Source organism: Carlito syrichta, unplaced genomic scaffold, assembly GCF_000164805.1.
Source record: "Carlito syrichta isolate Samal-C Ts95f unplaced genomic scaffold, Tarsius_syrichta-2.0.1 Scaffold113135, whole genome shotgun sequence".
In the NCBI taxonomy this organism is placed as follows: Eukaryota; Metazoa; Chordata; class Mammalia; order Primates; family Tarsiidae; genus Carlito; species Carlito syrichta.
In genome coordinates, this window is record NW_007057231.1 from 148,121 (window position 1) to 164,557 (window position 16,437).

The following is a 16,437-nucleotide window of genomic DNA, read 5'->3' on the forward strand; positions in this document are numbered from 1 at the left end:
ATAAGTAAGGTAATAAAGTTAGAAATCAACAACAGAAAGATTCCTGGAAATTTCCCAAGTACAAAATTTGAAAACAGAAAAAAACATACCTCAAAGTAAATCATTGGTCAGAGATATTTTTATTTTATTTTATTTTATTTATTTATTTATTTGTTTTGAGTTGAAGTCTCACTCAGTCGCCTAGACTGAAGTGCAGTGGCTGCTCCCGGCCACCGCAGCCTCGACCTGCTGGGCTCCGGCGATCCTTCCGTCTCAGCCTTCCGAGTAGCTGGAACCATAGGCGCGCGCTACTACACCTGGCCAATTTTTCATTTATTGTAGAGATGAGGTCTCGCCAGGTTGCCCAGGCGGGTCTTGAACCCGCGGGCTCAGGCATCCACTCACCTCAGCCTCCCAAAGCGTGGGATTACAGGCTGAGCCACCAAGCCCGGCTTTTATTTTATTTTAATTAATTAATTTTAATTTAATTTGGCCGGGCTCGGTGGCTCAGCCTGTAATCCCGTGCTTTGGGAGGCCGAGTTGAGTGAATAAAAACAGCCTCCTTCTCAGAATGGCAATTTGATCGTAAATCCAACTGGAGAATGTGTTAGTTGATCATCATTAACTCAGGATATTTTGCTTTTAGAGAATCAGGATATATTATTTAATCGATGTCTTTCTCTTCTTCCTTCTAGGAAATATAGCAGCCATGATAGAAGACAAAGGACCAAGAGTGACAGACTACTTTGTCGTGGCAGGTCTCACCGATACATCTACTCTTTTGGATCAAGAAATAAATCGTTTAGATGCTAAGTCAACTGGACCTAAAGCTCCAATTACAGACATTGCAGTTATTATCAAATCAGCTGGGGAAACAGTACCCGAAGGCTACACCTGTGTTGAAGCCACTCCATCAGCTCTCCAAGCAAACTTGAACTATGGAAGTCTGAAAAGCCCAGAACTTTTCCTCTGCTATAAGAGAGGGAGAGATAAACCACCTCTTATAGATATTGGGTATGATATCTTATTTTCTTTTGCTGTAGTGAAGGGGATAAGATTTATTTAAGGTTCATGGGCATAAACGTTGGAAAACTTTGATAGAATTATTATTATTTATTACTTCAAGATTAAGTAGAGTAATATATTACATGTCAGTATCCACTCTTCTTGAATTTTTCTGTATTGTACTTGAATTATTAGAACATTTTCTTTCAAGACAGTCTTGAAATGAAGGCATTAGACCCTGAAATATTATTCTGTTTCTGTTGTACTTATCGGATATGTTTATTAATTAAACATGAAAGAACAAGAAGCTATAATAAGAGACTCTCATTTTAAGGAACTACTTGGGTTATATAATGAGTTTTTGTGAAGCCCTGAACTCATTTAACAAAGGAACAGTCCTGTTTTAAATGCAGTTGTGCTACGGGATTTTTAGTGCTGGGAGGAGGGTGTTTACTGATAAGAAAGAGTGTAGTTTTCATGTAGTGTTTGGTATCCATACCGTTAATGAAGAATGTTCTTTTTTGTAAAAGCCTACAAAGATTTCTTTTCCCAAAATATCTAAGTTGACTGTTCCGTAAAAAGGATGTGCTTCTAAAATACCTATAATACTTTACCATGTATGCTTGTCATGTATTAAGGTATTTTGTTTATTATAGTTACTATCTATTTTTTTTTTTTTGAGTTGGAGTCTTACTCTGTCGCCCAGACTGGAGTGCAGTGGCCGCTCCCGGCCACTGCAGCCTCGACCTGCTGGGCTCTGGCAATCCTTCCGCCTCAGCCTTGCAAGTAGCCGGAATTACAGGCATGCGCTACCACGCCCGGCTGATTTTTTTGATTTATTGTAGAGATGAGGTCTTGCTGCCCAGGCGGGTCTCGAACCCGCGGGCTCAGGCAATCCACTCACCTCAACCTCCCAAAGGCGCGGGATTACAGGCTGAGCCACCGAGCCTGGCTTTATAGTTACTATCTATTAGTAAAAAATAGAATACAGATATTTGAGAACATCCCGGCAAGTATTTTATGATCAGCTTGTCCATGTCTATAAAACATGAAGTAGGAATTTTGATAGAGATTATAATAAACTTTAGGTCAATTTGGATAATATTGCCATTCTACATTTATAGCCTATAAATGCAGAATGTCTTTCTATTTATTTAGATCTTCTTTAATTTCTTTATCCTTTATTATTATTATTATTTTTTTGAGTCAGAGTAGTGCAGTGGCATGCTCACAGCTACCACCTGCTGGGCTCAGGGGATCCTTCTACCTCAGCCTTCCAAGTAGCTGGAACTATAGGCACATGCCACTGCTCCTGGCTAATTTTTTGATTTATTGTAGAGACAAGGTCTTGCTAATTTGCCCAGTCTGGTCTGTAACCCCTGGACTTAGGCTATCTTCTTGCCTTTGCCTCCCAAAGTGCTGGGATTATAGGGTGAGCCGATGGGTCTGACTTCTCCTTTAATTTCTTGCAGCAATGTTTTGTGCTTTTCATTGTATAAGTGTTTCAACTGATAAATTTTATTCCTAGATATTCTTTTAGATTCTATTATAAATAGATTCTTTTCTTTTCTTTCTTTTTTTTTTTTTGAGTTGGAGTCTCACTCTGTCACCCGGGCTGGAGTGCAGTGGCATACTCATGGCCACGGCAGCCTCGACCCACTGGACTCTTTCGCCTCAGCCTTCCAGGTAGTTGGAACTACAGGCACATGCCACCGTGCCTGGCTAATTTTTTGAATTATTTTATAGATGAAGTCTCGCCAAGTTGCCCAGGTTGGTCTCGAACCCGTGGGCTCAGGAAATCCTCTTGCCTTGGCCTCCCAAAGTGCTGGGATTATAGGCATGAGCCACCATGCCTGGCCAGATTGTTTTCTTAATTTTATTTTCAGATTATTTGTTGTGGGTGTATGGAAACACAGCTGATTTTCGTGTGTTCACTTTGTATTCTGCAACTTTGCTGAGTTTATTAGTGATAATAACTTACTTGTAGGTTCTTTTTAAAAAAAAAATTTAACAAAACAGCATAGAGTCTGCCAGGCATGGTGATTCATGCTTGTAATCCCAGTGCTTTGGGAAGTGGAGGCGAGAGGATTGTCTGAGCCCAGGGGTTCCAAACTAGCCTAGGCAACTTGGCAAGACCTCATCACTACAACTGAAAAAGAAAAAAAAAGAAAATCGGGCATGGTGGTATATGCCTGTAGTTTCAACTACATGGAAGGCTGAGGTGGAAGGATTGCCCGAGCCCAGCAGGCCAAGACTATGGTGGCCTTGGGTGTGCCACTGCACTCCAGCCTAGGTGGCAGAGTGGGACTTCGACTCAAACAAAACAAAGCAAAACAGCACAAGAGTTTCTCTCTGTTGCCTGGAGATTGTGTGACCATAGCTTACCATAATCCTGAATTCCTAGGGAATAGGGTGCTTCTGCCATGCCTGGCTAATGTTTTTTGTTTGCTTTGTCTTGTTTTTAAAGAGATAGAATCTCACTGTTGTATTGGCCAGGCTGGCCTGGAATTCTGACCTCAAGTGATCCTCCTACCTTGGCTTTTCAAGGTGCTGGGATTACAGGCATGAGCCACTGTGCCCAGCTGTACTTGTGGGTTCTTGGGGATTTTTTTTTTTTTGAGTTGGTGTCTCACTGTCGCCCAGACTGAAGTGCAGTGGCATACTCATGGCCACTGCAGCCCCGATCTGCTGGGCTCAGGTGATCCTTCCACCTCAGCCTTCCAAGTAGCTGGAACTGTAGGCACGAACCACCATACCCAGCTAATTTTTAATTTATTGTAGAGATGAGATTTTGCCAAGTTGCCCAGGCTGGTCTCAAACCTGTGGGCTCAGGCAGTCCTCTTAACTTGGCCTCCCAAAATGCTGGGATGATAGGTATGAGCCACTGAGCCTGACCAAGATTTTTTAAATATATAGGATCATGTCATCTCCAAATATAGTTTACTTCTTCCTTTGCGTTTTGGGTGCTGTTTTTGTTCCTTGTCTAATTGCTCTGGTCAGAATTCCTAGTACAGTACTTAAGAGCAGTGGTGAAATTCCTAATAGTTTGTTTCATTCCTAATCTCATTTGGAAAACTTTCAGTTTCTTATCATTGATTATGATGCTAACTGTGGGTTTCTCACAAATGCTAGATTATCATGTTAAGGCAGCTTTTTTTCTTTTCTTTTTTTTTGTTTTTGAGTTAGAGTCTCACTCTGTCACCCAGACTGGAGTGCAGTGGCTGCTCCTGGCCACTGCAGCCTCGACCTGCTGGGCTCTGGCGATCTTTCCACCTCAACCTTCCAAGTAGCTGGAACTACAGGCACGCGCTACCACGCCCAGCTAATTTTTTGATTTATTGTAGAGATGAGGTTTCGCCAAGTTGCCCAGGCAGGTTGTGAACCCATGGGGTCAGGCAGTCCACTCACCTCGACCTCCCAGAGCCCTGGGATTACAGGCTGAGTCACTGAGTCCAGCCAAGGAAGCTTTTTTCTATTCCTAGTTTTCTGAGAGATTTTATCATAAAAAAGTGTTGGATTTTGTCAAGTGTTTTTTGTTTGTCAATTGAGATGATTATGTGATTTTTTCCCCCTTTGTTCTTTTAATGTGATGTATTACAGTGGTTGATTTTCTTTTGTTGAATCTCTCCTTTTTAATATTACTGTAACATCATACCTAAAAATGATTAATTTCTTAATATCATCACATACTCAAATTTCCCTAATTTATGGAACTTTTTTTTTGAGTCGGAGTCTCACTCTGTTGCCCAGGCTGGAGGCAGTGGCATGCTCACCGCACCCTTGACTTGCTGGGCTCAGGTGATCCTTCCACCTCAGCCTTCCAAGTAGCTGGAACTACAGGTGCGTGCCACTTTGCCTGGCTAGGAGCTTTTTTTAAACCTTTGCTTGCTGATTGTTCCGTTGATGGCTGTTCAGTTATTAAGGGGGAATAAGTGTAGCATCTGCCTGCCACTTGTTGTGGTCACCATTCCCTCCACTATTGCAGTAGAGCTCTGGTGAAGCTGTTATCAAAGTCCTCACTGTCCATGAAGTCAGAATTCATTAAGGAATGTGTAACAACTCACCTGCTGAAAAAAGAAAAAAAAAGTTTAGTTTTGTACACATTTCCAAATCTAAAGGGTGATTTGTCCTTATTTTACCTGACCTTTGTGCAGCATCATCCATTTAACACCTTTAGTGTGGTCTTCCCTGTTTAGCTAATGCAGTGTTCCTTCAAGTCAATACAATTAGGATGGTGATCTTATTACTTCATAGGATCATTGACACTGAGCCAGTTTAGAAAGGATTGAGACATGATTGGGAATTTAGATAATTAATAAAGGTGGTTTGTTTTTTTTTTTTTTTGGAAGCTTGATTTTAAGGAAGGGGAAGATAGGGGTCTAACTATTCGAAGTATGGCCCATGGACCAATGCAAATGAAGGAACTCAGGCACTGCTCCAGACCTACTGAATCAGAATCTGTACAGCAAAATCCCCAGAAGCAATGGTTTGGGATATGTGGGGGGTGAAGGCGTAAGAAGTCAAGGGCTGTTTTTTACTCATAAACTTTGTGCCAGGAAATAACCTCAGACGTCGGGGGAAGAAACCAGAAGAGAAGAAAGGGCTGGAAATACAGAATAAGAGGAGATAGTTGGTAGAACAAAATTATGAAACAGATTGAAGGGATGATGTCAACAGCATAGGTGACTAGATTAGCTTTTAATGGAAGGGGCTTTTTCTTTGAGGGGGAAGGGAAGTTAGTATGGATATAAACACAAGTTATTGGTGGCAGAAGAGTGACGTTAATGATTTTATTGTTAATTTTGATTATTTTTCTCTATTTTTTTAAAAAAGAAGATAGGTAATGTCCTTATAAGGATGAGTATAGGATACAGTTTTGGTAATCTCCATATCAGTTGAGGGGAAGCCAGCCGGGTGCTTATTTTGTGTTCTATTTTTCACTGTTCCCTCCTTTAACCTTCTTTTACAGGCCTTCTTTTGATTAATCCCTTACAATTGTAGTTGAAGGATGTGAATCTCGAAAAGATGGTTGTTGCTTATGGTTTAGGGGCACAATTTAAAAATGAAATGATGGGCAGCAGAACTAGCTTCACACACTGACTCCACATCGTACCAGCTATGTGAATACTAGGAAGGTTCTGAACCTCAATTTCGTTATTTGTCAAGTAGTTCCAGCTACTTGGAAGGCTGAAGTAGTTGGATCACCAGAGCCCAGCAGGTCAATGCTGGGTTTGCCGTGAGCATGCCTCTGAACTTCAGCCTGGACGACAGAGTGAGACTCTGACTCAAAAAAAAAAAAAAAAAAATTTACCCAGCATGTATTCCTTAATATATGTTTGTGTGTAACCACAATATATAGAAAGTAATAATTTCAGTATATTTTTCAATATTCATTCCATGTTCAAGTTTTTGCATTTTGTCCCAAGAATGTCTTTTATACTTTATTTATTTATTGAGTTGGGTGTCTCACTCTGCTAGGCTAGAGTACAGTAGCATGATCATGGCTTACTGAAGCCCCGACCTTCTGGGCTCAGACAGTCCTCCTGCCTCAGACTCCTGAGTAGCTGGGACTGCAGGCATGTGCCACCATTCCCAGCTGATTTATTTATTTATTTATGTATGTATTTATTTTGTAGAGACACAGTGTTGTTGTGTTGCCCAGGCTGGTCTGGAACTCCTGGGCTCAAGCAATCTCCCTGCCTCTGCCTTGTAAAGTGTTGGGTTTACAGGCGTGAGCCACTGTACCTGGCCCATTTATTTATTTATTTCTATGGTTTATTTTATTTTATTCTTGTTAAGTAACAGTATATCCCTGCGGGGCCTCCAAAATGCTAGGTCATACTCAATGGTGTGGGGTCGTGTCTGCGGTCTGGTACTGCACAAAAGAAACAAAGAATTGGAAAGTTACACTGAAAAATATTTAGACAGTAAATTACAGAGAAAGAAATAGAAAGAAAGAGAGGAGATTCACCTCCCCAAGGTGGGGGAAGGGCCAAAGCTTAGGAAAACATGACCTGGCCATAGCTCGGAGAATACATGGCCAGACCATAGCTTAACAAGGCAATGGCCTATAATATTTATTTGAAGTCTAGTGACATGATCACGACTCACTACAGCCTTGACTTCCTGGTCTCAAGTGATCCTTTTTCCTCAGCCTCCCAAGTAGCTGGGACTGCAGGCGTGCACAACCATACCCAGCTAATTTTTTAAATTTTGTGTACAGACAAGATCTTGCTACGTAGCCTAGGCTGATCTCAAACTTCTGGGCTCAGGCAGTCCTCCTACCTCAGCCTTCCAAAGTGCTGGGATTATAGGCATAAGCTACGGTGCCCAGCCCCTGGCAGTTTTTTACCTATTGCTTTTTATCATGCATTGGTCACTACCTGCATTAGATCTTACCTTGAGGTATGTAAAATGAGAGTTTTCTAATATTGACATTTAAAAAAATACATTTTTTTTTTTTGAGTTGAAGTCTCACTCTGTTGCCCAGACTGGAGTGCAGTGGCATGATCCTGGCCACCACAGCCTTGACCTGCTGGGCTCCGGCCATCCTTCTGCTCAGCCTTTCAAGTAGCTGGAACTACAGGTGCGCGCTACCACACCTGGCTAATTTTTTGATTTATTGTAGAGATGAGGTTGCTCCAAGCTGCCCAGGCGGGTCTCGAACCCGTGGGCTCAGGCAGTCCACTCACCTCAGCCTCCCAAAGCGCGGAATTACAGGCTGAGCCACCGTGCCTGGCCAAAAAATACATTTTTTTTTTTCATTAATCAGTATTTTTTATTATGGTTTTGTGGGGTACAGTTAAGGGTTAGGTGTACAATTATGTTTCATTCAGGCACCCTGTTGATAAGAGGTGTTTTCCCATCCCCCAACAGATATTTGCTACTGTTAATCCCATCCCCCTCCCCCCATAGTTTCCCAGTACCGTCAGTCATTTTCTTATAGTATTGCATTGGATGTTCAAGGTCCATTATATGAGTGAGAACATGTGATATTCGGATCTTTGTTTCTGTGAGAGGTCACTCAGTATTATAGACTCTAGTTCCATCCAGGTTGCAGCGAAATTCATGATTTTGTTCTTTTTTATGGCTGTGTAGTATTCTATCGTGTATATGTACCACATTTTTTTAATCCAGTCCTCTTTCGATGGGCAGCATGGTTGTTTCCAGGTTCTTGCTATTGTGAACAACGCTGCGATAAACATACGTGTGCAGGTATCTTTTTTATAGAGTGATTTGTGTTCTTCAGGGTATATTCCCAGTAGGGGGATTGCAGGGTCATATGGAAGGTCAATTTTTAGAGCTTTTAGGAATCGCCACACTGCTTTCCACAGAGGTTGCACTAGTTTACACTCCCACCAACAGTGTAGAAGTGTTCCCTTTTCACCACACCCTCTCCAGCAGCAAAGCCAAAGAAACCATCAAGAGAGCAGGGAGACAGCCTACAGACTGGGAAAAAGTATTTGCCAACTCTAGGTCTGACAAAGGCTTAACATCCTGGATCTACAAGGAACTGAAGCGTACTGAAAAGAAGAAAACAAACAACCCCATTATAAAATGGGCAAAAGACATGAACAGACACTTCACAAAAGAAGACATTCGAGCAGCCAACAAACACATGAAGAAATGCTCAACCTCACTAATCATCAGGGAGATGCAAATCAAAACCACACTGAGATACCACCTAACTCCAGTCAGAATGGCAATTATCAATAACTCAAAAAATACATTTTTAACTGACATTTTTCTGTAATCAGGAGCTTCTTATTTTCACTCTGTTTCATTTTGTTGCTCGAAGTATAATTGAGGACTTGTGAATCTTTATTCCATGTGATAAAATGAATTACAATTCTTATTCTTTTTGCTCAAATGGTCCCAGATTTGGCCAGTGAGAGGCAGGTTAATAACTAAAGTGTCAGTCAAAATCTGGAGCTGTGTGTTCATTGCTGTTGAGGTAACATCTGGGCCTTTTGTGGACAAACTTAGGAGGTATTTTATTAAAATGTATGTATATTTAAAATAATGAGTTCATGTTAATATTTCAAGTTCAAATTTAACATTAAATAACTTTTCCTAACTCATTGGTAATTGTATCTTGTTTTTTTTTTTTTTTTTTTTTTTTTTTTTTGAGTTGGAGTCTCACTCTGTTGCCCAGACTGGAGTGCAGTGGCTGCTCCCAGCCACCGCAGCCTCCACCTGCTGGGCTTTGGCAATCCTTCCGCCTCAACCTTCCATGTAGCTGGAACTACAGGCGTGCGCTACCATGCCCGGCTAATTTTTGATTTAGAGATGAGGTCTCGCCAAGTTGCCCAGGCGGGTCTTGAACCCGCGGGCTCAGGCAATCCACTCACCTCAGCCTCCCAAAGCGCGAGATTACAGGCTGAGCCACTTGAGCCTGGCATATCTTGTTTCTTTTACACTAAAATGTCTTGATTTCCTGATAGCATATTACTTATTGCTTTATCTTGTATACGTAAAATAATTACAGAGTTATAATATTAGTATTACTGTCAGTAGTAAGCATGTTTACTGAGATCCTTGTCCCTAGAACATACCCCATTAGAGATTTATAGAGTACTCTGTTTTGTTTTCTTTTTTTTTGAGTTGGAGTCTTACTCCGTTACCCAGGCTGGAGTGCAGTGGCATGCTTACAGCCACTGCAGCCTCGACCTGCTGGGTTCAGGCGATCCTTCTGCCTCAGCCTTCCAAGTAGCTGGAACTACAGGCCATACCTGGCTAATTTTTTGATTTATTGTAGAGATGAGGTCTCTCCAAGTTGCCTGGGCTTATCTCCAACTCGTGGGCTCAGGCAGTCTTCTCACCTTGGCCTCTCAAAGTGCTGGGATTATAGGCGTGAGCCACCGTACCCAACCGACTGTATAATTTTTCCAAGTTGGTAACTTTTATTTTGGCTTATGGTGCTTTTTTATTTATTTTATTTTATTTTTTTTGAGTCTCACTCTGTCGCCCAGGCTAGAGTGCAGTGGCATGCTCACCGCCACCACAGCCTCGACCTGCTGGGCTCAGGCGATCCTTCCGCCTCATCCTTCCATATGGTATTTTTTGTAATGTAAAGTTTATTTTATATAGTTTATTTTTCTATTCTCTTATTTTATTATTTCTAGATTTTGAATCATAGTGACACTTCTCCCACTGCTGAGTTTTCTCTTAGTCCTAGTATGGTTTCCTTCCTTACATTTTGATCTGTGATTTGCTGGCAGCCCCTTCTTGTGTATAGTGTGAAGTATAGATTTATTTTATTTTTTTCCACATGGCAGTTCAGTTATTCCAAGCATCCTTTGTTAAATTTAAAAGCCTGTCTTTGCCAGGTTGGCGCAATGGCTCATACTTGTTATCCCAGCACTTTGGGAGGCCAAGGTGAGAGCATTGCCTGAGCCCAGGAGTGGGAGACCGGCCTGCTCAGCATGGCAAGACCTTGCCTCCACAGTTCGAAAAACGTTAGGCATGGTGGAGCACACCTGTTATCTCAGCTACTTGGAAGACTGAGGTAGAAGGATCTCCTGAGCCCAGCAGTTTGAAACTGCTGTAGCCGTGATTGTGCCATTGCACGCCAACCTGGGCTGCTGAGTGAGACTCCAAGTCAAAAAAAAAAAAGAAAAGCCTATCTTTCCCTTAGTATATTGAGATGTCACCTTCATCAAATATTAGAATTTTCTTCTGTTTCATAGTTATTTCTGTTCACTTTCTTACTAATACGCTCCTGATTTAAAGATAGAGGAGTTACAGTGTTTTATTTTTATTTTTTTGAGTCAGAGTCTCACTCTGTCGCCCAGGCTGGAGTGCATGCTCACGGCTACTGCAGGCTTGACCTACTGGACTCAGGTGACCCTTTAGCTTCAGCCTCTCAAGTAACTGGGACTACAAGCACATGCCACCACATTCAGTTATTTAAAAAAAAAATTTATTGTAGAGACAAACTTTCACCAACTTGCCCAGGCTGGCCTCGAACCCCTGGGCTCAGGGGTAAGTCCACTGGCCTTAGCCTCCCAAAGTCCTGGGATTATAGGCATGAGTTCCTGCACTGGCTTACAGCATGTTTTAATATTTAGTTGGGTTTTAAGAGCCATATGGAAATATAATTCACATTCACACAATGTACCTACTTTTAAAGCGTACAGTTCAGTGGTTTTTAGTATATTCTCAAAGTTGTGAATTCATCACCACAGTTAATTTTAGAACATTTTCATCACCCTAAAAAGAAATCTTTAAATTGTATACCCATTAGCAATCACTGTTCACTAACCCTTTCTACTCTCTACCCCTAGGTAATTACTAATCTACTTTCTGCCTTTATGGATTTGTCTGTTTTGGACATTTTATATAAATGGAATCATAATATATGTGATCTTTTGTGACTGACTTTTTTCCCTTAGCATGTTAGTTGCTTGTATTTTTGGTGTCATGTCCAAGAAGACTTTGTCTAACCCAAAGTCACAAAGATTTATTCCTTTTTTCCCCCAGTAGTATTATAGTTTTAGTTTTCATAGTTAGTTGTTTGATACAGTTTGAGTTTATTGAGGTGTAGTACAAAGAAGGGGTCCTACTTCATATTTTTGCATGTGGATATCCAGTTGTTCCAGAATTATTTGTTGAAAAGATGGTTCTTTCTTGATTGAAATGGCTTGGCACTGTTGTTGAGATCAATTGACAGGGCTTAAACTTGGACTCTCCATTTTGTTCTGTTCATCTATTTGTTTATCCTTCTTCCAGCACAGCGTTGTACTGATTATTGTAGATGTGTGGAAACTTTAGGAGTAGAAAAGTATGAGTCCTCTAACTTTATTCTTTTTTTTCCCAATTACCTTGGCCCAAAAAAAAAAAAGCAGCTAAGATTTAGATAGGAGTTTTGTTGACTTTGTAGATCTATTTGGGAATGTTGCCATCTTACAATACTGTCTTTTTGTCTGTGAGCATGAGATGTCTTTTTCATTTATTTCCCCCTTCTTTAATTTCAGTCAAAGGATTTTTAGAGATAAAAATTTAACAGAAATTATGGAGAAAACTTTTGTGAAAATATCTGAATACTTGTTGAAACTTTTAGAAATTGACCTGAAGATATTTATGGTGTTGCTTTTGAAAAATAGTTCAAAGATTTTTTGTTCCCAAAGTAATAATTTTAAATTGGTTTGTAATGAAGATTGGGAAGCAATAGGGGAGCCCCCCCCTTTTTTTTGGGTTTCAAGAAGAAAACCAGTATTAATCTAGAATGTATGTATGTATGAATGATTTCTTCCCTCCCTGCCATGCAGAGTGTTATATGAAGGGAAAGAACGGCTTATGAACGGATGTGAAGTGATCCAAGCCACGCCCTATGGTCGCTGTGCCAATGTCAACAATAGTTCAACTACTTCACAAAGAATCTTTATCACTTACCGAAGGGCCCCTCCAGTTCGACCCCAGAATTCCTTGGCTGTAACTGATATCTGTGTTATTGTAACCAGTAAAGGAGAAACTCCTCCTCATACCTTCTGCAAAGTTGACAAAAACTTAAATTGTGGAATGGTAAGAAAAAGTTATTTCATATGAAAACAAAAATAGGATGCTTTTTGGATTCCTGTTTACTATTGGATACATAATTTACTCTCATTTTATATTTTCATGATTCTTGTTTTTACTATATTTAGCTCTCTAATTTTTTTTTTTTTTTTGAGTTGGAGTCTCACTCTGTCGCCCAGACTGGAGTGCAATGTCCACTCCCGGCCACCACAGCCTCGACCTGCTGGGCTCCGGCGATCCTTTCGCCTCAGCCTTCCAAGTAGCTGGAACTACTAATTTTTTTTTATTTTTATTTTTAGTTGGAGTCTTACTCTGTCACCGAGGCTGGAGTGCAGGTGGCACGTTCCCTGTCACTGCAGCCTCGGCCTGCTGGACTCAGATAATCCTTCTGTCTCAGCCTTCCAAGTATCTGGAACCACAGGTGCATGCCACCACACTTGGCTAAATTTTTGATTTATTATAGAGACGAGGGCTCACCAAGTCGCCCAGGCTGGTCTCGAACTTGTGGGCTCTGGCAGTCCTCTCGTCTCTGCCTCCCAAAGTAGTGGGAATACAGGTGTGAGCCACCATGTCTGGCAGTGCTCTAATTTTTATGATTATAACAAATTTTTATATCCTATTTGATTTAACATAATTTCACCCAGAAAAAGGATACTTTAAATCCTTTTTATTTTATTTTGTAAATTCTAACATTATCTATATTATAGTAATAGAGGTTTTATTAGCTGCTGGGTTTCAGTGGTGTCTTCAAGGACAACTGCAGGGAGACTGGGTAGGGGCTCTTCTTACATTTGTGTATTTTAAATATTGTGATTTTGCATACTTATTTTTTAAAAGGGCTCTAGTGAAGAGGAAAAGTGAACGTGTATATTTGATTCATAGTTTTTTTTAAGAATGAAGTTTATTGTTGAGTCAGATTTATTTTGGAAAATATCTTTGGCTGGGTGTAGTGGCTCACCTGTAATCCCACACTTATGGAGGCTAAAGTGGAAGGACTACCTGAGCCCAGGAGTTTGAGACCAGCCTGGGCAACATAGCAAAATCCCTACAAAAAAATAAAAAAATTAGCTGAGTGTGGTAGTACGCATCTCTAGTCTCCACTTCTTGGGAGGTTGAAGGATTCCCTGAGCCTAGGGGGTTAAAGCTGTGGGGAGCCATGATTGTGCCACTGCACTTCAGCACTGGCGACAGAGTGAGAGATGGACTCAAAAAAAAAAAAAGAAAAGAAAATTATCTTCAGGCCATACTAATATTAGCTTAGTGTTGTATTGGCAGAGGTGACAAATGCATCCATAACTATGGGTGAAGACAGGCTGCCTCTGGAGATGATGACCTCATCACACCCCAGTGATCCTAGTTTGCCTTAGTTTGGGCTCTAGTGCCCACGCACTTTGTGCTGTCTCTTAAAATCAGAGAGACAGAATTCCAAGCTTTGCAAAACTGCCTTCATATTCGTTGAGTTTTTGTAGCACAGTTTTCTTACTCCTTTCTTTTCTTTTTAAATTAAGTTGGGGTCTCCCTCTGTTACCCAGGTTGGAGTGCAGTGGCATGCTCACAGCTCACTGTAGACTCAGCCTTCTGGATTCAGGTGATCCTTCTGCCTCTGCCTCTTGAATAGCTGGGACTACAGGCATGCGCCACCATGCCTGGCTATTTTTATTTTTTTTTTTTAGAGATGAAGTCTAGCTGTTTTGCCTAAGCTGGTCTCAAACTCCTGGGCTCAAGCAGTCCTCCCATCTCAGCCTCCCAGAGTGCTGGGATTGTATATGCGTGAGCTGCTGTGCCTGGCCCCTTCTTTTGTTTTTATAGTTCGCAACTTCATGCTTTGCTGGATTTTTTTTTTTTGAGTCGGAGTCTCACTCTGTCACCCAGGCTAGAGTGCAGTGGCATGCTCCTGGCCACCGCAGCCTCGACCTGCTGGGCTCTGACGATCCTTCCGCCTCAGCCTTCCAAGTAGCCGGAACTACAGGCACGTGCGACCGCGCCTGGCTAATTTTTTATTTATTGTAGAGACGAGGTGTCTACCTGCGGGCTCAGGCAACCTACTCGCCTTGGTCTCCCAAAGTGCTGGGATTATAGGCTGAGCCATCCAGCCCAGCCACTTTGCTGTATTTTATATGATCTAGTTTGTTAGATAAACATATGTTTTATATGAATAATTAGAATCTTTAAATGACTCAGCAAGATCAATTTTTTAACTCTTTTATCTTTTTACAAACCTAATTTGTATTTTACAGTGGGGTTCCAGTGTGTTTCTGTGTTATAAGAAGTCTGTACCTGCTTCAAATGCAATAGCATATAAAGCTGGTAAGTGATTTTTTTTTAAGTTTCTATTATTGTACTTATTGGTCCACTTTAACATTTGGCTACAAGAGACAAAGTATACTCCTTATGTAGTTTATGGAATTGATCTATTTATAAACTTGAATTATCCATAATTTTAGCATCTTGAGACATTGTTTTCCTAAATACATTACATAATGCAAGATATATTAATGTACCCCTTCCCCCACAAAAACATGCTGTTATTTAAACTTAAACTTTTATCCAAAGCACACATATATGGAATAAGCATTCAAGCTCTTGATCTATATTAATAGATTTAACCAGTTTAATGAAAAGTTGCTTACTCTCTAACCTTTTATATTTTGGCAATCAGAAAGGCGTCAAACTGCATCTTTACTTCTTATATTTTCTTCTCTTATCTCTGTGCGTCTGATTTGAAACCACATGTTACTTGCCCTGAAAGGTAGACTTTGCTTCCTTTCTCCTTTGTTGCAAAGAATCAACTATATGGAGGACAGGAGGGCCTGAGAAACTTTTCTGCCATGAAGTGTTTGAGAACTCTATCGCCATATTCTTACTACACAGTAAAATGTCCAGGGTTGTAAAGATTTAAGTGTGACCTCTTCATCCCACTGGTATGGTGGGATAGAAACTGAAAATACAGGTATGCTCCAGTTGTAAATACTGGAATGCCTCTTTGTGAAAAGAAGCAGTCCCAATTGCTTTTTGAATATGCACTATTCTTTAAATTAAGTTTCACTTCAGGGAAATTAGGCAAACCCATATCTGAAAAATATTGATTTCCTCATAAATACATTCATGCTATTGACTCAAACCATGTAATTTTTTTTTTTTTTTTGAGTTGGAGTCTCACTCCAACTGGCTGGAGTGCAGTGACACGCTCTTGGCCACTGCAGCCTTGACCTGCTGGACTCAGGTGATCCTTCTGCCTCAGCCTTCCAAGTAGCTGGAACTACATGTGTGCGCCACCACGCCCGGCTAATTTTTTTTTAATTGTAGAGATGAGACTTTACCAAGTTGCCCAGGCTGGTCTTGAACTCCTGAGCTCAGGCAATTCTCTTGTCTCCATCTCCCAAAGTGCTGGGATTACAGACATGAGCCACAGTGCTCGGCTCAAACCATGTAATTTATAATATAAAAACAAAGGCAACAACTAACATTGATAAAATTCTGGTATCATTTTAAAATATGATACTGTTAATATTGCTGTAATGTCTTGATTATATGTGATTTGCTAAAATGTTTTATTTCTTTTTTGGTGGGGAGAGTGTATCACCATAAAGTAACTTATAGAAAGAAGCTTTGTTAAAGTATTCAGGTATTTGATATGAGGTGCTTATTTCAGAGCATAGAATTTTGGAGACTGAATTTGAACTCTGAATTCTACTATTGATTTTCTAGTTTTTAACTTAGAGGCAGTCTGTATGCTAGTGACATTAGAGGCTAATTAGCTGATGCCATGTAGCTATTTTATTCTGGAAGGGCTTTGCTATGGTCCTGAGAATGCTCTCTGTTCTTACTTTCTGGGTCTCACACACCCTGTACTCAGACACAGGATTTCTGTCTCATTTACTTTTCATGTTGCATGCCTTTTACACTGCTTCTCTCAAGAAGAGCTTAAAGGCCTTG

General features: G+C 40.7%; 1 protein-coding gene across 2 annotated transcripts in view; it reads left to right on the forward strand.

The window, feature by feature from the left end:
• The first annotated feature begins 681 nt into the window (after nt 1-681).
• Nucleotides 682-16,437, forward strand: part of DENND4C (DENN domain containing 4C) — a 98,364-nt gene continuing 82,608 nt past the window's right edge. Inside the window, exons 1-3 of one of the 2 annotated variants that reach the window (XM_008071288.2) lie at nt 682-993; nt 12,255-12,507; nt 14,739-14,808. In XM_008071288.2, the coding sequence (XP_008069479.1) occupies nt 689-993; nt 12,255-12,507; nt 14,739-14,808 (628 nt within the window). In that variant the 5' untranslated portion in view covers nt 682-688. The remainder of the gene's footprint in view (nt 994-12,254; nt 12,508-14,738; nt 14,809-16,437) is intronic. The other variant, XM_021718864.1, reaches the window with a different exon arrangement.